At 36.2% G+C, this 22,043-nt stretch overlaps 5 protein-coding genes across 12 annotated transcripts; 2 read left to right on the top strand and 3 right to left on the bottom strand.

The window, feature by feature from the left end:
* The first annotated feature begins 904 nt into the window (after nt 1-904).
* On the top strand, nt 905-3,958 carry LOC111479756 (F-box protein PP2-A13-like). The gene is made up of 3 exons (XM_023124602.1): nt 905-1,728; nt 1,837-1,955; nt 3,162-3,958. Exons 1-3 carry the CDS (start codon nt 1,405-1,407, stop codon nt 3,598-3,600), a joined length of 882 nt encoding a protein of 293 aa, XP_022980370.1. The 5' UTR covers nt 905-1,404; the 3' UTR covers nt 3,601-3,958.
* Nucleotides 3,959-4,395: 437 nt separating this feature from the next.
* LOC111479728 (F-box protein At4g00755-like) lies at nt 4,396-21,525 on the top strand. Of its 5 annotated transcripts, XM_023124560.1 has the most exons (8): nt 4,396-4,544; nt 5,048-5,221; nt 5,479-5,898; nt 5,985-6,157; nt 7,046-7,164; nt 7,455-7,740; nt 13,774-13,786; nt 21,514-21,525. In XM_023124560.1, exons 2-6 carry the CDS (start codon nt 5,095-5,097, stop codon nt 7,738-7,740), a joined length of 1,125 nt encoding a protein of 374 aa, XP_022980328.1. In that variant the 5' UTR covers nt 4,396-4,544; nt 5,048-5,094; the 3' UTR covers nt 13,774-13,786; nt 21,514-21,525. The 5 variants fall into 5 exon arrangements, with proteins under 5 accessions (XP_022980328.1, XP_022980325.1, XP_022980324.1 ...); XM_023124557.1 differs by lacking the exons at nt 13,774-13,786; nt 21,514-21,525 and adding an exon at nt 4,611-4,674 and having other exon boundaries at nt 4,396-4,568; nt 7,455-7,952; XM_023124556.1 differs by lacking the exons at nt 13,774-13,786; nt 21,514-21,525 and having other exon boundaries at nt 7,455-7,952.
* Nucleotides 8,486-11,968, bottom strand: LOC111479683 (vacuolar protein 8-like). Its single transcript, XM_023124495.1, has 3 exons — nt 11,499-11,968; nt 11,307-11,392; nt 8,486-10,643 (listed from the first exon to the last, which is right to left on the bottom strand). Exon 3 carries the CDS (start codon nt 10,595-10,597, stop codon nt 8,918-8,920), a length of 1,680 nt encoding a protein of 559 aa, XP_022980263.1. The 5' UTR covers nt 10,598-10,643; nt 11,307-11,392; nt 11,499-11,968; the 3' UTR covers nt 8,486-8,917.
* On the bottom strand, nt 14,463-15,188 carry LOC111479272 (ethylene-responsive transcription factor CRF2-like). The gene has a single exon (XM_023123822.1). It carries the CDS (start codon nt 15,186-15,188, stop codon nt 14,463-14,465), a length of 726 nt encoding a protein of 241 aa, XP_022979590.1.
* LOC111479743 (protein-ribulosamine 3-kinase, chloroplastic) lies at nt 17,172-21,668 on the bottom strand. 4 transcript variants are annotated; one of them, XR_002717685.1, is made up of 10 exons: nt 21,481-21,668; nt 20,161-20,314; nt 19,989-20,079; nt 19,785-19,859; nt 19,608-19,696; nt 19,357-19,475; nt 18,837-18,977; nt 18,442-18,518; nt 17,692-17,922; nt 17,172-17,465 (listed from the first exon to the last, which is right to left on the bottom strand). XR_002717685.1 is itself a non-coding variant. In XM_023124584.1 (9 exons), exons 1-9 carry the CDS (start codon nt 21,575-21,577, stop codon nt 17,776-17,778), a joined length of 990 nt encoding a protein of 329 aa, XP_022980352.1. In that variant the 5' UTR covers nt 21,578-21,668; the 3' UTR covers nt 17,614-17,775. The 4 variants fall into 4 exon arrangements, 1 of the variants encoding a protein (XP_022980352.1); XR_002717684.1 differs by having other exon boundaries at nt 17,172-17,462; XR_002717683.1 differs by lacking the exon at nt 17,172-17,465 and adding an exon at nt 17,579-17,613.
* Nucleotides 21,669-22,043: the final 375 nt, after the last annotated feature.

The following is a 22,043-nucleotide window of genomic DNA, read 5'->3' as shown; positions in this document are numbered from 1 at the left end:
AAAAAAAAAAAAAAAAAAAAAAAAAAAAAAAAAAAAAAAAAAAAAAAAAACATGGATTTGGATCCTACGTGGATCTGAGTCAGCACATAACCCGTCAACCACATACTTATAATTACATATTGAGAGTTTTTTTTTTAATTATTTTTTGAATTTCCAAAAAGTTATTATTTATTATTATTATTTATTTTTACCATTACTTTAAATTCAATCGTGTATTATTTATATAACAAACTTCAACTTTATGAATGTTCATAGCTCTTAAAATTAAATTTTAACAAATAAAAAAATAAAAATAATAACGAATCTTTTTCTAACCTAAAATAATGACACTTTTTCTTTCCTCCATCAATTATAAAATAATTATTAATTATTAATAATTAATGGATGAGAATTTATTATTATTATTATTATTATTATTATTATTATTAATTCTCTTCCCATTAAAATTATTATAAAAAAATATGACATGTTTAAGAGATATTGTTTATAATTTTAAAAGAGAATCCACTTTGACTATGGAAAGTCACAAATAGTTGGTTGGATCAGTTGAACTCGTTGAGTCAATTATGCTTATTGTCGGTTCCTTCTGCCACCGATAGTCATAATTATGCTTATAACTTTCTAATCGTAATCGTAAATGTAATTTAGTTACTCGTGATTTAGCTTTCCATGCCTGTAGACGATCCTCGACGACGCTTAAGATAGTGACGTGTTTTGTTTATCATTTTCTCTTAATTAACGTTTTAGTAAAAAAAAAAAAATCTTATCCACAAAGACAAATGACGACAAATCCAAAACAATTTTTAATACGGAATAAAAATCGCCTCGGGAAAAGGAAAAAACTATAAACTAACAACGCGCCAAAATGACAGCGTTGATTGAGAACACGCGCTTCCGTTTCTTCTCCCCTTTTCGCGCGTGTATTGCACGATTTCCCCGTAGCATAATCCGTTTCGTTTTCCTCGTGGCGATGCACGACGAATCGTACTGTACTGAATGCGCCCTCGCTGCCTCCATTCCATGCCATCCTGACGAACACAAAAAGATAAAAAAAATTCAGAGTTTAAAGCGATTTAACTTTCTTTTGATCCTATTTTGTCTTTGAGTTTATTAAATCCTAGGGGTTCTTCAATTTTCTACATCTTTTCTTCTCAATTTCTGGGTTTTTTTTTTGGCTTGAAAGTGGCGATTATCTTGAAAATCGCTCTGGGAGTTTATGATTCTTGAAATAAATGAGTTTGGATTTGGTTTTGGGGTGGGGTGTTGTTCTATTCGCGTTCCTCCCTTTGAATCTTGTGGTGAAGATCTTCAGATTCAGGTTTAAATTCAAGTTTTAAGTTGAATTTAAGAACTGGTTTTGCGGATTCTTCTTTCAAATTTTAGGGTTTAAGGCGGTTCAATCAAATGGGTGCTAATCTGTCGAATAACAGTGGAAGAAATGGTCCGCCATTAATGTCAGGGCTTGAAGATATGCCGGAAAACTGTGTGGCTCTGGTGCTAATGCATATGGACCCGCCGGAGATTTGCAAATTAGCCGGAGTGAATCGGATGTTTCGCGGCGCTGCGTCGGCGGATTTCATCTGGGAATCTAAATTGCCTTGTAATTATCAGTTTCTGATGGATAAAGCGTTAGAGTTCAACGAGAAAGAGAAAAGAACAGTGAATTTGAGGAAGAAAGATATCTATTCTAAGCTCTGCAAACGAAATACCTTAAATGGCGTCTGGAAGGTTTATCTCTGTTCTTGATCTCATTTGAATTGTAATTTGAATTTTGGATTTGGATTGATTTAGGGTTTAGGGTTCTTTTGAAATGGGTTTCCATTTTATTTGGTGAAGGAGTTCTGGTTGAACAAGAGAACTGGAGGGCTATCAATGACTATCTCTTGGAAAGCATTGAGTATCACTGGAATTGATGATCGGAGATATTGGAATCATATTTCAACAGAGGAATCCAGGTGAGATCACTTTAGAAGCTCTGTAGAACTTTGATTTTGTATTGTTATTGGATAAGCTAACACTGTTTACCATTGGGATTTGATCAACTCCAAGTATGATTTAGCCTAAACTTAGCCATTTAGGGTATGTTCGGAGCGATTTTATACGTGCTTAAAGCGTGTTTAAGCACTTGTAAAGTCATTTCAAACGAGCTTCGAGCTTCGAGCTTCGAAGAAATAGAAAAAGAAGTAAATTCCTTTGAGTTTCGCTTTCACCCTTCGATCCTACGGCTAAGATAGTGGCTTTAGAGCTCACGCAGTAGCTTCTAGCTTCGCCTGCAAATCCTACTAGTTCCTAAGGCCGTCCACCCCTATCGAAACTAGAGCTTTGTTTTCACCTGTCCCAGGACTCGCCTTAGGGGAGGCTGATCCCACAACTAAGATAGTCGCTCTAAAGGTCAAACAGCAACTTCCGGCTTCTCCCGTGAATCCTACTAGTTCCTGAGGCCGTCCACCCTTATCAAAACTAGAGTTTTGCTTTCACCCCTCCGTGCACTCGCCTTAGGGGAGGCTGATCCCATGGTTAAGATAGTCACTTCAGAGGTCACGTAACAGCTTCCGGCTTTGCCCGTGAATCCTACTAGTTTCTGACAGCCGCACTTGCTTTAGGGGAGGCTGATCTCACGACTAAGATAGTCACTCCAGAGGTCACGCTGCTACTAGTTCCTGAGGCCGTCCACCTATATCAAAACCCCATTCAACAACTAGGGCAGCTCGAGAGGCGCCAGGGCCGGAGAAAGTTCCATTGCAATGGAGGATGTTTTGAGAAATGAGCTTTGAGATTGTTTATTCTTTTTTGTAGTTGTTTTCTTTGTTTAATGTGTTTTCACGGTGACCTGTGCTTTTAGAACAGCCGAAGTTCGACTTTCAAAGAACTCGAGCTTGTGAACAATGGTTTCAAGTGTAGCTGTGGCGAGAAAACGATCAAGTGACCTCGATCTTCCAATTCACACACAGTAATTTCAAAACCTTTACGAGTTACCCGATCACGTAGCTCTATAAACTTTAGTATTGATTATTTAACAGCCTTTGCTCATTTGGTCATTATATCACCTAACATAGCAGATTTAGAATTGTTTTTTTTTTTTTGACATTTTCATTCTTGTATACGTTGAAAGTTCTTGATAACAGAGATCTTGGAGTGATATTTCTTGTTCCTAAATCCAGATTTCAGACGATAGCTTATCTTCAACAAACATGGTGGCTCGAGGTGAACGGAGAGCTCAAGTTCCAATTCCCGGAAGGGAGATATGCGGTGTTCTTCAGGCTCCATCTCGGCAAGCCATCGAAGAGACTCGGTCGTCGAGTCTGCTACACAGATCAAGTCCATGGCTGGGACATAAAGCCAGTGAGGTTTCAGCTGACGACATCGGATAATCAGCATACCGAATCGCGGTGTTTCTTGGGCAGCCCTGGGAATTGGCTAAACTATCATGTGGGAGATTTCACGGTTGAAAGTAGTGGGAAGAACAACAGTATGATGAAGCTGAAATTCTCATTGACTCAGATTGATTGCACACACACCAAAGGAGGGCTCTGCCTTGACTCTGTGCTGATACGGCCTTCTACTCAAGCAAACCAGCCAAAGTACAGATTTTGTAGCTAATCGACCAACACAGGTCGGATCGGATTGGATCAGAAGTCTGATGGGGTTTGAGACGAGGACTCCGAGTCGCTCGGTGACCGAGCTGGGAGATCACTCACTAGTTGGAAAAATGCCTAGTTTTTCAATTTTCAGACATGTTCTGTCTGAAAGTTTTTGTGTCATTTTATGTTTTTGGACTTTGAGGATATTTTGAGTATGATTTAGACCATAAATATGAAACATCATGATATAACGATGGAGATATGTTTGAACATAATCACGTCCTTTGCCTAATTACTACTATTTGTGTGTGGTTATATAATGAAATGATGTTTTTTTTTTTGTTTGTATATGTGTGATTTAAACCATCGATATGACATATCACGATGTACTAGTGAATACATATTTGAAGGCACCGACATATTATTTGACCTGTTACAAATATTTGAGCAAAAATTGTTACACGAGATGTGAAATACTGTCGTTTAAATGTCATAAACCAAATTTGAAAGAACTATAGGATTAAAATTAAAATGGTATTTTGGTAAAATAAAATAAGGTAAATTAATAAAAATAATTTTGGTTTAAAAAATATTCCTAAATTTTCAAAAATTTTAATAATAATTTAAAACTTAAAAAAAAAATTAAAAATACTCTTCCCATTAATTTTATTAATTTTAGTTAATATTTTATTTCAAAAATAACTTTTATTAATTTAACCATTAAAAAAAAAAAAAAAAAAAAAAAAAAAACAACAACAACAACACGTGTAGGGTTAACTATTTAATTACAAAACAAAAGTGGGTTTCGCTGTCCTTCGAACTGCTTTCCAATTTTACTCTCTTTCCGATTTCATAATCATCTATTTGAGCTGATCATTCTCTACCAAATCCCCGTCCCTCTGATTCTTCTTCAAGGATTCTTTTTCCTTTTTTCTTGAGGGACACTTTCGGTCTCTGACGAAAGTAAGCACTGGAAAATGTCTCACTTTCTTGTAAATGTTACATTTCCTTCTTATCGGCATGAGCTTCTCCTTTTAATTTCATGAAATGGCTATCTGTTAGTGATTTCGTTCCGATTTTTTCTGATAATGAGGTGAAATTTTGGCGATCGGTTCGTTTATCTGATTATTCTATTTGATTTCGTATGTTTTTCGCCATTTTCTTTTAATCTTCTGAGGTGTTCTTTTGTTGTTTGCATCTCTGTTAAATAGCGCTTTAATTTTCTCCGTTTATTGCTTTCTATCGAGGAAGTTTTGGTTTCGCATTTCAATAGATTTTTCTTTCGTTTCGAGTGGTTAAATCCAGCGCCATAATTGCAAGTTCTTGTCATTATTTTAAATTTGGTGTGTTCTTTGTATATTTGAAGATTGTTTATCGGAATGATGTTCGAGTTTCTTAGTTCATTGCTCGATCAGAATCTTGAATTTGTGTCATTATTAGTTATGTTTTCTTCCCTTTCAACTCAGGTCTAGTTTTGGAAGCTGCTGCATTTTCTTATGGTAAGTAGCCAGAAATGGAAGTCCGTTTGGATTTCTTGGATTTGCTTCCACTCGACATGTCGAGAAAGATTTTAATGTGCTTCGATGATGTTTCTGATATCGTTCGAGCGAGTGCAGTCTCACGGCGTTGGCAACATTTAGGTGAGTACATGTGTTAGAAGTTCATATCAACTTTTAGTATTGATTAAACTGCATATGTTATGTATTCATGATATTAATGTCAGATTCATGTAACTTATAAGTTAGTTCTGATATATGGAGTGATCAAGGAAAAGTAAACAATCACAGAAATGCATTTTGTGAAGAATGTTTGATACAGAATGATGCTAGGAAGAAAGAGATAGTGGAAACCTTGTAGTTTCATTCTATTGACAGGCTTTATGTTTTACTTTTCGTAGTGTTAGGAAATGCTTTATCAAAGCATCTCTGCTTTAGATCATTCCCTCATTTGTCAAGAGTAGCTTCGATTGTTGAAGTAACGAACTCGGAAGTGAATGGAAACGAAGAAGCAGCATGTAGTAGTTCAAGAGATTCAAAATCAGTGCAGAGGGATCACAGAGTTTATTCGTATCTCGCTCATGCATCTGCATCGTTTCTTATGAGAAATTGCATTTTAGAGGCGATTACTGCTTCGAGCACTGATAATGATCCTGAAGAAAGCATTACGAACACGTTGGAAGCGAGAGATCTCATTGCAAGGAGAGCTTCGTATTGGTCAAGTAAAGGACACTTTAAACCTGATGTATCCGAGACACTGATATACAAACTGGTTTCCAATTTATGTGTTGTAACTGAGATTAATATACGACCTTTCCAAGGTATTTCTTTGGTTGATTTCCTGTATAGGTTTTTTTCGCCTTCTATGTTGTTTGCTTTGATGATGAATGTCTATTTTCTTGTCCAGCATTTTTTCAGTTTGGTTCACCGATATACTCATCTAAAGCGGTGCGGTTTCGGTTTGGTCACTTAAAACATGTCATGGATCTTAGGAGCGATCTGGCTGGGGAGTTACACCGTGGATCTACAAAAGAGATGTTTACGTGGACATATACTTCTCCAGAATTTCCAATGGCTCAGGTATGTCGCAAGTCCATGCTTTGCTAATGCATTCTGCATTTCTCTTCTTGTCAAATTCCATTTCCTTGTTCAAAATGCCCGTCATTCTGCTATCGGTGAGGTCTTTTTATATTTTAGTCGAGGCAATCGCTCGGGTTATTGTTTCCGAGTCTAATAATTTATGCAGCATAATACTCTGTCCATGATCTTGAACCTTATTGTGAGATCCCAACGCTGGGCCCTGAAGGGGTGGAATGTGAGATCCTACATTGGTTGGAGAGGGGAACAAAACATTTATTATAAGGGTGTGGAAACCTCTCCCTAACAAACACATTTTAAAACCTTGAGGGAAAGCCTAGAAGGGAAAGCCCAGAAATGACAGTATTTGCGAGTGGTGAGCTTGGGTTGTTACCAATGGTATCATAGCCAGACACCGAGCAGTGTGCCAGCGAGGAAGTTGAGCCTCGAAGGGGGGTGGACACTGGGCGGTGTGCCAACAAGGACGCTAAGCCCTGAAGGGGATGCACACTGGGTTTAGCGAGAACGTTGGGCCCCAAAAGGGGGTGGATTGTGAGATCCCACTTCGGTTGGAGATGAGAACAAATCATTCTTTATAAGAGTTTGGAAACCTCTCCTTAGCAGACGCATTTTAAAACCTTGAGGAGAAGCTTGGAAGAAAAAGCCTAGACATGACAATATCTGCTAGCGGTGGACTTGGGCAATTTTCCACATATTTGGCATGAGAATTTGATATCTTCTATCTGTTTCCAGCTTTCATCAGCTATCAGATTGTGTTGGAGCTCTGATTTTTACATAATACAAGAATGTTGTTTTGTTTGATTCACTTGAACATGGTTAAAATCCATGAAATTCTGTAACTGACGAGTCTAAGGACATCTTACTGAACAGGAAAATTGCTTGCAGAAGTTCAAACTTCCTCAACCTGTTCTTTGCATAGGAGGCATTTTGCAAATCGAGCTGCTTGGGAGGGTACAAAGACAAGAAACCGATGCTTTGTTCTACATATGGTATGTTCACTCGTATATATATACTTTCTTCCTTCTGCCTGTCTGGAATTTCATAGCGCATTTCCTTTTAGCCTGAAAGAATTCCAAGAAACAGCTGCCCCAGCAACGTTACCCCGGACGAGGCGAACCGAGAAATATTAAAGTTGTCGAACAAGAGCCACAACTTTTGATTTAAGTGGCAATCAGACAGCTAACCCAGCATGCTCTCCTCTTTGTCTGCAGCATTAAGATATAGTTTGTTGAATCTTGCACCACTAGTGATGTCTTAACAGCTCATGTTTACCCTGCAGCGTTTCTCATGTTCAAGTTATCGGACGATCATTATCGCCTGCATTTGATATCGAAATCCTCGAACCGTCATGGGAGTTTATTTTAAAATGTAACCGTCAGGCAAAGACATATAACCAGTTAAGCATGCTTGACAATGAACCACTCACGATCCTTCCCACATATTTGGAGAGACGTGTAATCGAGTTGCGACAGATTGTGAATATGCTTCGGGGAAATGTAGTTCAAGGCGAGTATTATGCATGGGGTGATGAAGAAGATGAATCAGATGAAGATTTTGTTGCTTAAATCAATCATCTTGTTCCAAAAAAGAAGAGAAGAGGGAAGGCTCCTAACCATCCAGAATTGCAACAAATATTCTGTGCATACAGTATTTTGCTGGCGCTTGTGTAGATGAATGTGAGAAGCACAGCTCTTTTTCTATGGCTTTATAATATGGAAGTGTAGTAAATAACGTTAGTAATATTACCACTATAAAGCACACAATATTTTCCTTTTTACATTTTAACTTTGTTTCTCTCGTGGGTTCTGAATGCATCGGACGTTGAGTTGAGACATTTTTTAGACCAACCACAATTGTTCGGCGGTAAATTTTTTCATACCTAACAACCCATATTAAATAGTGAACTTAATTCTCTCCAATCATAATTTTTTTTTGTTCGACGATAAATGTTTAATATTTGAGTTTTATGAGATTTTAGTTAATAAGATAACATATGTGAAATTCCACTATCGATTGAGAGGAGAACAAAACATGGTTATGGAAATCTTACCCTAGCATACATGTTTAAAAAAAAACCCTTGAGGTAAGCTTGAGTCGTTACTAACCTATATTGTGAATATATAGGTTTATTGGATTGTGTCGTGGATTTTATTCAGGTTGTTCGAGTCACCAACGTAACCAACCCAAAATTTCGAGTTGTTTCAAAAGATTTCCCCAATCTAACTTGCACCTAATAGTATCAAGCCGCTCCTAATATTTAGGAACATCAAGACGTTGATCCAAGAATCTCAACACGTCTGAACCAACAGCTTCCTCAGAAAGAGAATTTCTAATATAATTCATTGGATCAAAGTACATACAGATAGAATTCCAGATTTTGTTCTTGAATTCATCACAAAAAGAACCAACAGAAATAGGGAAGAGATTGAGAGATTACTTGATGCAAATTTCAGTCAGATCCTCACAAACAAGGAAGCCGGTTCGGTCTTTTCGATCGTAATCTATGTGCAGTCTGCAACGGTTCGAACAGTGAAGATCAACAAAAGTAACTTGAGCATTTGATCACGAGCATCGATGGAACAACATCACTCTTTGCTTATTTTCTGCTGAATATACCCAAGCTCGAGCTTTTGATCTCGAGCATACGATGGAACGACTCCACTCTTTGTTTATTTCCCGCTGAATATACTCAAGCTTGAGCTTTTGATCACGAGCATACGATGGAACAACTCGGCTTTTCGTTTAGTTCCAGCTGAATATACTCAAATTCCCTCTTTCCAATCTCTCTAATAGCTTCTTAGCACTAGGAACCTCCATTTCTACAAGTTTCTTAAGATACCCAATAGCTCCATGTGAAATCATCAGCTTCTTGCATTTCTTGCTCAACGCAAGGTTTACAAGGCAGGCAACTGCATATTTTTTAGCTGTGTTATGAGGACTCGAGTCGAGCAACGTAACGAGATTTGGGACACTGTTTTCATCCTTCTTCACTTCATTGCTGTTTTGGGACAGTGTCATCAAGCTTGCGATTGCTTGCGCTGCCACTTCTCGGACACTGTTCGACTTTGCCTCGAGCATCTTGATTAGCGGAGGAATGAACCCTGCTTCCCCGAGTATCTTTTTCATCTCTGGTGAGCTGCTAATCACGCAAATGGCCGATGCAGCTGCCTGCTGAGCACCTAAAGATCCTCCTCTAAGTACACGAAGAAGGCACGGAAGAACACCGAGAGATGTTATAACTTCAGTCGGAACCAAGCTGACTAGATTTCTCAGCGCCTCAATAGCAGATTCCTTGGCGTGTGTGCCATCGATGAAAACTAATAGACTTTGTATGCCACCTTCTGAAATCACATTGTTCCTAAGATTTTCACTGCCTGCAGTGAGATTTTTCAAGCATTCGGCTGCATAATCTTTTGATTCCAAGAGAATTCCGTTGCCGAGGAGATTTATCATTATTGGAACGATTCCCTCTTCAGCTAAAGATTGCCTAACCTCAGGAATGGTTGACATGTTCTTCAAAGTGCATGCAGCTGCCGCCTGCAACACTGAATTGCTTGTTTGGCAGATCTCGAGCAGCGGCTGAGCTCCTCCGTGGCCAACAATTTCGCGGGCAGTTTCAGCTGATGTCGATAGCCTTTGGAGGGACATTGCAGCCTTTTCTTTACAAAGAGCACTGCCAGACTCAACAAGCCGTATGAGGGGTGGCAGAACACCCTCTGAAATCAGCCAATTGTCGTAACTCTGTGATTCCACAATCGAGCAAATCGCCATTGCTGCTTTCTCACGAATGCAGGGAGATGTTGCAGCAAGCAATTGGATTAGAGCAGAAATGTTATTACGTCCTAAGACAGCCAGGAAGGTCTTTTCATCCTCGTTCATGACCTCGACAAGGCTTTCGAGAGCTCTGTGTTTGGCTTCCAAGTGCCCAATCTGTAGGCGGGCGAGCAATTCCCTCACATTTTTATGGTCGGTAGACTCAGGTTCAGTCGAAGTACCCGTTACAGATACGGGCAAAGTGGCTTCACCTAGCACTCCTGTCTTGATCAAATGGCTACAATCTCGCAAATTCAAATCCAACTTCCCAGATAATGAGTCGAGATCATTCTGCATTCTAAGCTTCCCCTCGTATCTGTCCTGCACACAGATCTCTGCCAATTCAATTACTTCTTCCATCGTTTTTGAGACAGCCTGCAATAGCTCCTTACAAAGAGCATTCTTGGAGAAAAAGGGATGGCTAGACAAATCAGATAAACGAGACGGGATCTGCTCCGTCTTGTAAATAATCATCTTCCACCTGCCCGGAAACACTTTGACCTCCATAGCCTTCTGTAGCACCAGTGGAACCAGCTCTTGCGCACGTAACAACCAATCTTCAGTCAACTGACAGTCTCCGGGACGTCCCTTCATACTATCTTCCACCATGATTCTCCAAATTGGATAAGGATTGAGCAGTACAGGGCTAGCTAAACTATCAGGACAAATTGAGACAAAACATTGCAGATAAACCAATGACCCAAACTACAAAAACGCAAAAATACAACGCTAATCGGATCGAAAGGCATTGGCAATTGCAACATAAACACAAAAACTATCATAGAAAGCTCAAAATTCAGCTGGAAACAATGAACAGACAACCAAAGAACACCAAATGAGTTCTCTTCTCTCTACCAATAAATGCCTTGAAAAAGTTTTACTATAAATAATGAAGGTAGTTGACTGAAAGGGAAAGCAAATTGGCTAAGCAGAGCCGTCCAATAAAGAAGTCAGCATTTAAGACACAACCCTTAAAACATTAGAAAACCCAACAGGACCATTCAGATTGTCTGGATCTTAGCCATAGCTTCATTATCCGACCAGGAAGATGTCCGGTTACTTGGTCCCCATCCATAGTTAATACCTCAAAGGAATAGAAGGAAAGATATGAGTTGGAGGAGCTTATCTTAGCTGTATTCCCTTTTATATCACATGGAAACTAGCTGATTTTGGCTTGAAAGAAAGACTTCACTTAGAAGATAAGACAATGGTTTGGACTTTTTACTTTGTTTAATGAAAACTTTGTAAGTCTTGAGTTGTTTTTGATGAAAAAAGCTATTTCTTCCTTTTATTCAGCTGGGTCCAGCAAGAAGTATACCTTGAACTGATATGATTTGCTTTAGAAATGGAAAATTTCCAGCATGATTAACATGACAGCCACCAAATGCTTAGCTTCTCCTTTAGCTGCAAAGAAAACATTGAAGCCTATCAATACCAGAAAACAAGAACTTAGTTATACACATAGAAAAGGCCAAAAACGGCTGAGCAAAAGGGAAATTCTAGGGCGAACCTTCAAGAATCAGAAGCTATGCACCTTTTCTCTGTTTGAAGTGACCTAGAAATGGCTTGAACAGCAGTGATTGAGAGAAAGGGCTCGATCTAGAAGATCCATTACTCTAATTTACAAAATCAAGAAAACCTAGAAGCCATATAATGGTTCTTAGTTCAAGAAATGGGGAAAACGGTCGAAAAATCGGCTCGTGAAGAGGACGAAGATGAAGAACAGCAAAAGAACGAAAGGACACAGTGACAGAAGATCGAGAAACCGCAGTTTGAATGAATTGGAAGAAGTACCATAGCTTTTTTGACAGAAATCGACGCTGAAAAGGACAATCGCATTCAAAAATCAAATTTCTTGAAACCTCACGCCAATTTAACTCTCTGGTAGCAGAGAAATGTCAGCCCCCACTGTCCCGTCGCCTGAGATTCTGTCTGATAAACAATTATTTATCTATGGGCTTCTTGCGACTGAGAAGGAAAGGCAAGGGATCGCTGTTTGAAGAGCGCAAAATTTATTTTATTTTTGTATTAAATTTAAATTTTTTGAAATAAATAGTTTATTTATTTTGCATATATTATAATATTATTATTTAAACAATTTATATATTTTTTTTTAATATTTTCACAACTAAATCGATATTGATTTGAAAATAAAGAATTAAATAGCAGAAAATAATAATAATAAAAGTAATAAAAGATATTTTATTTTTGCACAATATTAATGATAAAGAAATGAACACAAAACAATAACAGTATATTCCTTTCCAAAACAGTGAAACAAATGAATAATAGTATATTCCGACTTAACATTCAACGTTCTACTTGCACATGTTAAACATATGGCTAGGGTTCCTTCTGGACCAAGATCCGGCTATGTTGTCGAGTAGATTCGACCTTGCTATAATAGAATCTAGTGAACCGGGTAAAGATTTGTTCTCTCTCGTGAGCTATGTAGTACATTATATATTACTTTTAGCCACTCCATCAAAATAATAATAAAAAAAAAAACTTATTTAAAAAATTAAATACACTTGAGATTGAGACCTATTCGAACAAAATTAAAATATATTTTATTAAATGCAAATATTGAAAATTGAGAGACTAAATTTATAGCATTTTTTATATATAATTTAAACATTGAAATAAATAAATAAAAAGGAAAATATACATTTATGTTAATTAAAAAGACTATAGGGACCAAAATTATGATGAATGTGCACATGAATTAATGAATAAAAATAAAGTTATGGGATAAATACCCGAAAAAAGATTATTATAAAATTATGAAAAATGCAATATTATGTCTGTGGGGGCACATAGTCAATAGACCTTATGATTATTAATACATTATAACATAAATTAATTCTCAATGTCATCCAAAAGTCAACGCAAGCTTCTTGTCGAGGCATGTTTTTTTTATCAAATTATTGTTAATTGATGTAATTTCAATTTATATGAAATTAATTATTATTATTGTTAAAAGGAATGAAAATTTAGATTATTATGTTGGGATCATTCCCATTATAATCATTTTTTTAATTCCAATGTAATAATTATATAAAATAAAAAGTTTTGTTTTATTTTTAAATGTTTAATAATTTAAACTCTATAAAATATAGAATAAGTCCATGAATTAAGCATTTGACTTATTTGACTTTTTTTTTTCTCAATATTCATGAATACGTTAGGAATACGTTGCCCTTATGTTGGTAAGATGTAACAACCTAAACTCATCGTTAGTAGATATTGTTTGTGAGACAGACATGCTTTAAAACCGTGAAGTAGACGATGATACGTAATGGGTAAAAGTGGACAATATTATTTGTTAGTAGTGGGTTTGAACTATTATAAATGATATCAGAGAGAATAGTGAGCCCCTAAAAGAAGTGGATTGTGAGATCTTATATTAGTTGGAGAGATAACCAAAACATTTCTTATAAGGGGTGGAAACCTCTAGCAAACACATTTTAAAACCATGAAACTGATGACAATAAGTAACATGCCAAAACGAACAATATCTGCTAGCAGTGAGATTTGGCTATTACACAACATATGTGGTGGTAGTCTCGAGAGATCGATAGTTTGATTCCAAGATACTTGGAAGATAAAACACTAATTATCATCTCAAACTTCGATAGTTCGATCCTCGTAAACGCTAATTGTTCATCATCATCCCCGTTTCTTCTTGTTTTAATCATTGGTGCTAGGTCTAACATAGTTTTACTAGACTATATTGATTACCAAGCCAAGTCATGTTAACCACTTATAGCCAAGCAAGAAAATACAAGAAAAAAAGAAGTCAAATGGCCTTAAGTCCAAATTATTAATAAAAAAATGTGATTAATCAAAATATTAATATATATATCTATATATATATATATATATATATGAAGTTAGTTTAATTTATATAAAGTGGACAATGGAACATTATGGCATCATTATTACTTAAATGGTGTATGAAGAAGTCATATGGAAACTTCAATGTAATTAATATTTTATTAAATTATAAATTCTTTTGTCTCTCAAATTTTAATTTTTTAAGACCCATCAATAAATTAAATATACAAATTTTATATCTCATTTTTTTAATTTTTAGAATTTTTTATGTAAATATTTGCTTCAAAATTAAAAATTTTAAAGTTTATTAAATATTTATTTGAAAGTTAAAAGGAACTAAATCCATATATACTAATAAAAATATTTCTATAAATATATTATTTTTTCTGAAAATATCCATGGATTTTGTATTTATTTAAAAAATATTATTTTAAAGTTTTAATAATACTCTAAAACTAAAAAAAAATTATTAAGATTTTATTTTATAAATAGTGAAATTTTTTAAAGTTTATAACTATTTTTTAAAAAACAAATAAATAATTGTAATTTACCAATTATTTCCATTTTTCATTAAATTAATATACACATAATTTCAATTTCTTAATCCCAAATTAACTTTATTAAAAAATATTTATATTTAATATTCACCATAGCTGGGAGACCCACTGAACGTTGGTGGCACAACCACCGAAGAAGAAACCCTCAATCTCTTACTCTTCAAATCTTCATTCCGATAATCATCTCCCAATATTTGATCCACCCACCATTCTCCGCCGCCCTCCGACCCATCGGAGCTGAAACCCAGCCGCTGGAATCCATCGCCGTAGCCGGAGCTGCCATCCCACGAACAGGGCTGATCGGTTTCAACGTGCGGCACAATTATTGTCGGCTGCACCGCCACCTTATCAACGGCGGTAAAATCCGCCATTGTTACTGGTTGGTAGCTTCTGAAATTGAAAATGTTTCCAAAAGTGAAACGATCGCTTACTCTGTTTTTCAACGATTTGCTCTGTTCGTTCGTTCTCGCTGTAATATTACTAAGTTTCGCTTTCAACACGCCGATGTCGGGAATTTTTTGTTCCGATGACCGGCCGATCGCCGGAGATACGAAATTGGTCCTTGTATTCTCGCCACGAAGCGCAATGGCGGCCTCGTCGTAGGCTCTGGCGGCTTCCTCTGGGGTGTCGTAAGTGCCTAACCAGAGCCGGACTCTCTGAGATGAGTCTTTTATTTCTGCCACCCAGCGGCCGGATGGCCGCTGCCGGACTCCGACGAACCGCCGTGCCGGAGATTTAGTGGGTTGCGAGTGTGGTTGGCAGGGGGAGAGTGCGGCGGATCTTTTGGGTTCTCTACCCGCGGCCATCGGAAAATTGGTAGGATTGATTTGTTGTTTTTTGGATTTTGAAGAAGATGAAGAGTTTTGATGGGTTTTTATATTAATGAAAAGTTTTGGATTTTTTGGTGGGCATATACCATCTCAATTCAATTATTGTTAGGTTTTGTTCTGTTTTATCGACCATAATTATTTAATTTCTCCATTTATATTTCTATATTTAAGTTATGGTCTTTCTATTATGATTTTATTTTTCTTTTTTAAAATTATGTTTATTTTAATACCAATTTTTAATATTATTCCATTCTTAAAGTTAAAAAAATATTTAAATATTAAGGATTAAAATATCTAAATTAATAATACCCTCCAATTAAAAATATATATATAATCTTTTTTTTATGGGAATAGTTGGTACTCCATTTCAAAAATATTATTTAACCTTTAATATGGTTTCAAAATAACTTTGTCAACTTCCTCCTACCCCGATAGTTATATGCAGTAATATGTTGTTGTTGCCTCTTGCTTATATTCCCATATAACAGAATTTCAATCTCTCAAATCTTGCTTTCAAAACCTCTGCCCTCATTTTCTAAAACTTTCTTTTTGAAATAGGGTCAGAGGCTCGAGTATACGTTGCTTGGCTAACTCACTTGTTGATGGGGAGTGAGTGATGTATCATCACAATTCTGGCCTAACTTTAAAATTAAAAATATTATGAAAATTTTAAAGTGGTAAAAGGTTTTTGTTTTTGTTTTTTTTTTTATATTTTAGATTCAATATTTTTTTAATATTTTTTAAAATTTAAGTACAATTTTGAGACATTTTAAAAATATAATTATTAAAAGTTTAAATATATTTTTTAAAATAAAATGAATATTTATTTAAAATTTAATTCGTAAAGCTTTTTCGTTAAAAAATTGCGAGAATGAAAATTAAACCTTAAAATGATAGTTGATGTCTTATATCTTCGTTTTATTGAATATTTATATATTTAGTTGCCAAAAATAAAAGGGTGAAAAGAGAACTAAAACAACCACTAGAGTGGTGGCCGGAAGAGGACAAGAAGCAACTTTAATTCTCATATATATAAATATTATTCAGTGTGGCTAAATGGATATTGATTCCCTCAATAATTTACATTTTTTTATTATACATAATTAATTATATGGTTTTAATTTATTATGAAACAACCTTCCAAATTCAGATGTTTTTTTATAATAATTTTATATACTAATCAAACAAATGCTTAATATATTATATTTGAAACTGATTTCTTTACTTACCTTCTTTTTTAATTAAAATACTCTTTAAATAATTTTATTTATCTCATAAATATTAAAAAAAAAAAAAATCACGGGCCGTTCGATTTTGTCGGTTTGCAAAAACGGAACGTTATAAATGGAAAATACAAAAAAATCCGGCAATATAAAATAATTAATGAAAATGAAAAAAAAGTTTAAATTTGGAATATAGCAGTTGGATGGAGAATTATACTTTTGTGGGCTCCAGAACTGCGTCGTTTTGATTTGGATAGGAAAATCACTTCGGGAGCCATCTCAACTTGCTTTCGAGGTTGACTCTTGGTTAATTAAGTCTTTAATTAAGATTAACATTTGATTATCTCTCTCACTCATTTCTATTAATCATGTGTGTTGTTTAGTTCAAATTTGATAATGACTAATATTGAAAACGTTCGATTAATCAAATTAGTTCACTCGGTATTTGGTAGACATTAAACTCGACATTTTGGAAGCATCTCGAGTGTATAAGAATTAAAATTTCACTTTGACTCGTTATGTATCGTAGTCAGCCTCACAATGATAAGAGGTTGACAGCAATATGTAATAGGGCAAAGCGGACAATATCTGCTAGAGGTGGGCTTGAAAATAGTGCAAGACACTGGTCGAAATAAGATTAGCCGGTCTCCATAGTAGATGCGTTTTAAAACCATGAGATTAACAAGGATACATAATAAGATAAGTCAGAGAATATCTACTGACAATAGGCTTCGACTAGATAGAAGTGGTCGCTTATATTTGTAATTAATCGAACGAATAATTCCATTTTAAGTAATTAAAATAACTTTATTTTTTTCATATAATTCATCTTAATTGCATAAAGAATATTAGCAATTCCAGCCTATTCTGATGAATTAGTAGCCAATTTCAACCGGCCCTTCCAATTCTCTTCCTCCCGCCATTTTCAGCCGCGAGATCTAGCAAAGCCCTAAATCCTATTTCCCGGCGAGTACTGCCACCGCCAGTGCACGGCGGAAGCCGGCAACTCTTTTTCTAACTCGCTCCCCTGCTACAGTAAGAATTGGAGGAGGAGTTAATCCAGATGATTATCATTCCACTGTAAGAGCTCTCAATTCCAAGGTCCGTGTCTATCTGAATTATCTCTTAGTTATTTAAGCTATGTATGATGCTGATTTCTTTTAGCTGCTTTTGGATTACTGAAATTGGGAAATATATAAAGAAATCAGTAATGTCGCTTAGAAGCATGAATAGGAGGGAGAAATGGATATACATACTGTAGAGCTCTAGGTACAACTGGCATCGGCAAAATCGACTACGAGCTAGGAACCATCAAACAAATCTCACTTGAAAAATCATTTCTAGGTTTGAAGTATCTGCAGATAGTCGTCGATTATAGACATGGCAGATGAACGGTACCCGGAACCGAAGAGATTGTAATGATTCAGATAATGATACAACAGATAAAGATCTCTCCTCTTCTCAAAACCAGGTTGCTTGGGCATAACCTGGACAAAATGACCAAACATTTCAAATGTAAAAACTAGTTAGCATGAGCTGAAAAGGCAAAGGAAAAGTAGCATCGGTTCTAACTTGTAAGAATATCATAATGTGAAAAGGAGAAATATAACCATCCAAGCCCGATATTGTCATTTTTGAGCTTTCCTTTATGGGTTTTCCTTTATGGGTTTTCACTAGGGAGAAGTTTCCACACCCTTACAAGGAATGCTTCGTTCTCCTCTCCAACCAATGTGGGATCTCACAATCCACCCCCTTGGGGCCCGGCGTCTTCACTAACATACCGCCCAGTGTCTAGCTCTGATACCATTTGTAGCAGCCCAAACCCACCGCCAGTAGATATTATCTTCTTTGGGCTTTCCCTCAAGGTTTTAAAACGCGTCAACTAAGTAGAGGTTTCCACACCCTTATGAGTAATGTTTGATTCTCCTCTCCAACCAAGGTGAGAAAGTAGACAATAGACAAATAATGAGGAATCAGGAATCTATTAACTTGGAAAACAATAGTACCTGAAAATAAGCATCATAAAAGGAACCTCCAAAGCCAGCACACCATGACATTCCAAATTCTGCTTCATTGTGTCCATCTGAAAAATGTAGCCTTATAAACCAAACACTTGCTAAGATAAACGACCTCTTTTAAAGATCAGTTGTTGAAGCTCCAAACCTCTCCTGGACTAGTTCTTTGGATAAAAATGTAACGATAAAAATAGAAACAAATCCTAAAAAACCCAATTGAATAAGAGGTAGGAGCATTTCAACTTTGATTCATCTACCCCAACGATCTACTATGTTGTTCTCTACTTCTACTTTCGAGGGATTCATTTCAAATCACTGATCTTTTCGTATCCAAGCATTATTTTTGTAATTGCAAATGCATGAAGTATGAGGAAAGTTGAACTTACAATAACATGCTGGGTCGAGTATAACAGGCTCTCCATTCTTATCAGAGCTGATATTTCCACTCCATAAGTCCCCATGTAGCAAACACGGTTCGATCGTGACATTATCAAACAGAGGTCCAATACTTTTTGCCAACCTTTGTCCTGTTAAATGCAAAGACTATATAAAGCAATCTCATAGCACCACAATTGTCAATCAGAAAGATAGCCAAGGGCAGCTGTCTATACAAAGAATAAAGCCATAGTTCATCATCTTCAAGTGATGATAACAAGTTACTAAATCTTGTAATACCCATCTGAATATCAAATCTTCAAAAGCAATCAAGGGTTATAGTACCCCTCTTTTGGAACACATGGCAAGATTATAAAAGCCTTTTTATCACACAAAACTAAGATCGAAAACACGGTCAACATACTGCTAAAAGAAAATCTTATTTTCATTTCGGACATTATTTGGAGAAGTAATATTGTTGAATGTCAACCAGACAAACATTAGTGCCATTCTCCAAACAGCAATGTTCACCTTTCTCATAAATGGTTCTATCGCCATACCGGTCAAGTGCTAGCCTCAGCTGAAATCCTAATCTTTCCTCCGCATAAAACTGTACCCAATCTGATGACCAAGTGTTTATTTGTGGAGTACTAGGAACATAAGACATACAAAGAGAATAAGAACTCACTTATAAAACGCTGCTTCAATTGCTGATAATGGTACTTATTTATGACCTGTTCATATACTTACAGCACTAGCAGATAGGATTCATAAGAACTCACCTACCAATGGTGTTGTTGACATCAAACCCAAATCCCTTGTCAGATTTTCCAGCTTTGTGCATTTCAGCAAGCTTTCTTCCCAGCTCAAACTGAGGTCAGTAAAGGGTAGATTTAGAAGTTCTGTTGCCATATTCATCGTTTCGATTCCAACGAAAAAGAGGATGGTCCATTTCTTACCTGGTTGCCTCTGGAGGAGCCAAATTCTATGAATTCCATAATGATGTATGAGCCACCAGAAGGTAATGATCCGAACTGTAATGAGAAAAATAAGTTCAGTTCTTATTTGTAGTCAAGCAATGGATGAATGAACTACAACTTTAATGAATGAACAATGACTGGATAATAGAGTATAGCTTTTCCCAGAACTGAAAATCTCCAAACCTTGAATGGTTTAGGAACACGGATAGTTTGCATTTCGTACATTGCACTTAAACCAAGAGCTTCTGCTTCAAACATTGAGGGTCCAATGCTCCTGAGTGAGTTACATAACTGCTCATAATTTCTCTCACTTCTTTTTATCATCAGTCAAATATAAGAACTCAAGAGTTCTTACCTATTCCTTTTTACAAAAAAGGACCCAGCATCCGTGTCGTAGCGATTTGCCTGGTTGATGCAACCACCACCAACTGGGCTAATTTTTGTTATCTGTGTTGCTTTTCCTTCAGAGAGAATCCATTCTTTTATAGGATCGTCTCCCATTGCTGCAACTGAAACCATTGAAAATGGGAAGTTCAATCAACTCATGGTTGAAGTCTCTGACTTGGTTTGCAACTTTATAGCCAATTAAAAATTAAATAGGCAGTAGTTTTCTATTTATTTTCATTGTAGGAGTTGATTTGTTTTTTTGATTATGTTTGTTTGTTATTTTGTTTTGTAAGGTTATCCTTCTTACCTTCAATAAAGAGAATCAGTTCCTTTTACTCATGTCACTAGAGAGTTAGAGAGTTCATTGCAGTTCAAAGGATAACTTAACAGCTTAAGTCCACCGCCGGCAAATATTGTCTACTAGGGATAGGTTTCTACACCCTTACGAGGAATACTTCGTTCTCCTCTCCAACCGACGTGAGATCTCACAATCCACTCCCTTTGGGGGCCCAACGTCCTTACTGGCACCTCGTCCGGTATCTGGCTCTGATACCATTTGTAACAACTCAAACCCACTGTTAGCAGATATTGTCCGCTTTGGCCCGTTACGTATCGTCAACTTCAAAATTTTAAAACGCATCTTAAAAACCTTGAAGGAAAACTCAAAAGGGAAAGCCTAAAGAGGACAATATCTGTCACTGTGGACTTGAGCTGTTACAAATGATATTAGAGCTAGAAATTGAGCGGTGTGCCGGCGAGGACACTTGGCCCCTAGAGGAGTGGATTGTGAGATCCCACCTTCGGTTGGAGAGGAGAACTAAACATTTCTCATAAGGGTGTGGAAAGCTCTCCCTAAGAGACATTTTAAAAACCTTAAGGGAAAAACTGAAAGAGAAAGTTCAAAGAAGACAATATCACCTATCGATGCAATACCGAAATTTACAATAATCCAAAGAAACCCAGATATAAACCGGGAATCTCTGATATCCCCATAACACCAAAACCAAAAAATCTCAAACAGTATAAGAAAAGCATCATTAACATAACTCTCAATCATCAAAGGAAATGAAAACAGAACAGAATGGCAATGCACAAGGCTACAATCCTATCCCAAAGTGCTCATCTGACAAAGAACACAAACCCCTCAAACTCAAATTTAGAATGAAAAAAACACAAGATAATAGGTAAGGCCATGAAACATGTAATTGAAAGAAAACTGGAAATTGGAGGAAATATTGAAGTGGATCTGCAGCTAACCAGTGTAGGTTATGTTGAGAATTGAACTCACCGGCAAATGGTCGGCGTTTGGCGGAGGAGAGAGGAGGACGATGAAGCAGAGAAGGGGAAGAGGAAGGGAAGTAACTGAGACCCACGTGTACCGCCATTATCTTCTTGGAGGACGGCACGAGGCCAATGCCCAAGGCAGATTGCCGCTTGGTTTCTAGTGGTTGCGTTGATATGATGCTGTGTGTGAGAATCTGTTGAAACGACGTCGTTTTCTCTTTATAAATTTAGTCTAAAAAATATATTTCTCCGATCTCCGAGTCAGAAAAATATGTTTTTACTTTATTATTATTATTATTATTTTAATATTATTGTATTATTTTACCATATGCAATACATTTAGTTATACATGTTGAAAATTAATTAATTAATTAATTAATTAATTAGAAATAGAGAAAAAGTTAAATTGGGTTTACCCTATGAGGTCATTGGGGAAGGTAAAAGTGAGTACTTAAATGCCCCATTGCTTGTTATTTAAATAATCTCTATTCTCAAAGTTTATTTTATTTCTTCAATCCCTATGGGAGATTTTTTTTTTCTTTTTAAATACTCTAAACCTAAATGCTC

This window comes from Cucurbita maxima, unplaced genomic scaffold (genome assembly GCF_002738345.1).
Source record: "Cucurbita maxima cultivar Rimu unplaced genomic scaffold, Cmax_1.0 Cma_Scf00005, whole genome shotgun sequence".
Lineage (NCBI taxonomy): Eukaryota > Viridiplantae > Streptophyta > Magnoliopsida > Cucurbitales > Cucurbitaceae > Cucurbita > Cucurbita maxima.
Note: the sequence above shows the minus strand (reverse complement) of the source record. Positions and strands in the feature narration are given on the sequence as shown.

Excerpts from the sequence above, each read along its gene's own strand:
- LOC111479756 (XM_023124602.1), top strand. The coding sequence starts at position 1,405 with ATGGGTGCTAATCTGTCGAATAACAGTGGAAGAAATGGTCCGCCATTA. Across the intron at positions 1,729-1,836 it reads CCTTAAATGGCGTCTGGAAG|GAGTTCTGGTTGAACAAGAG; the intron begins GTTTATCTCTGT and ends TATTTGGTGAAG. Across the intron at positions 1,956-3,161 it reads ATTTCAACAGAGGAATCCAG|ATTTCAGACGATAGCTTATC; the intron begins GTGAGATCACTT and ends TCCTAAATCCAG.
- LOC111479728 (XM_023124560.1), top strand. The coding sequence starts at position 5,095 with ATGGAAGTCCGTTTGGATTTCTTGGATTTGCTTCCACTCGACATGTCG. Across the intron at positions 6,158-7,045 it reads CAGAATTTCCAATGGCTCAG|GAAAATTGCTTGCAGAAGTT; the intron begins GTATGTCGCAAG and ends CTTACTGAACAG. Across the intron at positions 7,165-7,454 it reads GATGCTTTGTTCTACATATG|CGTTTCTCATGTTCAAGTTA; the intron begins GTATGTTCACTC and ends TTTACCCTGCAG.
- LOC111479683 (XM_023124495.1), bottom strand. The coding sequence starts at position 10,597 with ATGGTGGAAGATAGTATGAAGGGACGTCCCGGAGACTGTCAGTTGACT.
- LOC111479272 (XM_023123822.1), bottom strand. The coding sequence starts at position 15,188 with ATGGCCGCGGGTAGAGAACCCAAAAGATCCGCCGCACTCTCCCCCTGC.
- LOC111479743 (XM_023124584.1), bottom strand. The coding sequence starts at position 21,577 with ATGGCGGTACACGTGGGTCTCAGTTACTTCCCTTCCTCTTCCCCTTCT. Across the intron at positions 19,697-19,784 it reads GCTCCTCCAGAGGCAACCAG|TTTGAGCTGGGAAGAAAGCT; the intron begins GTAAGAAATGGA and ends TACTGACCTCAG. Across the intron at positions 19,476-19,607 it reads GTCAACAACACCATTGGTAG|TACTCCACAAATAAACACTT; the intron begins GTGAGTTCTTAT and ends TTATGTTCCTAG.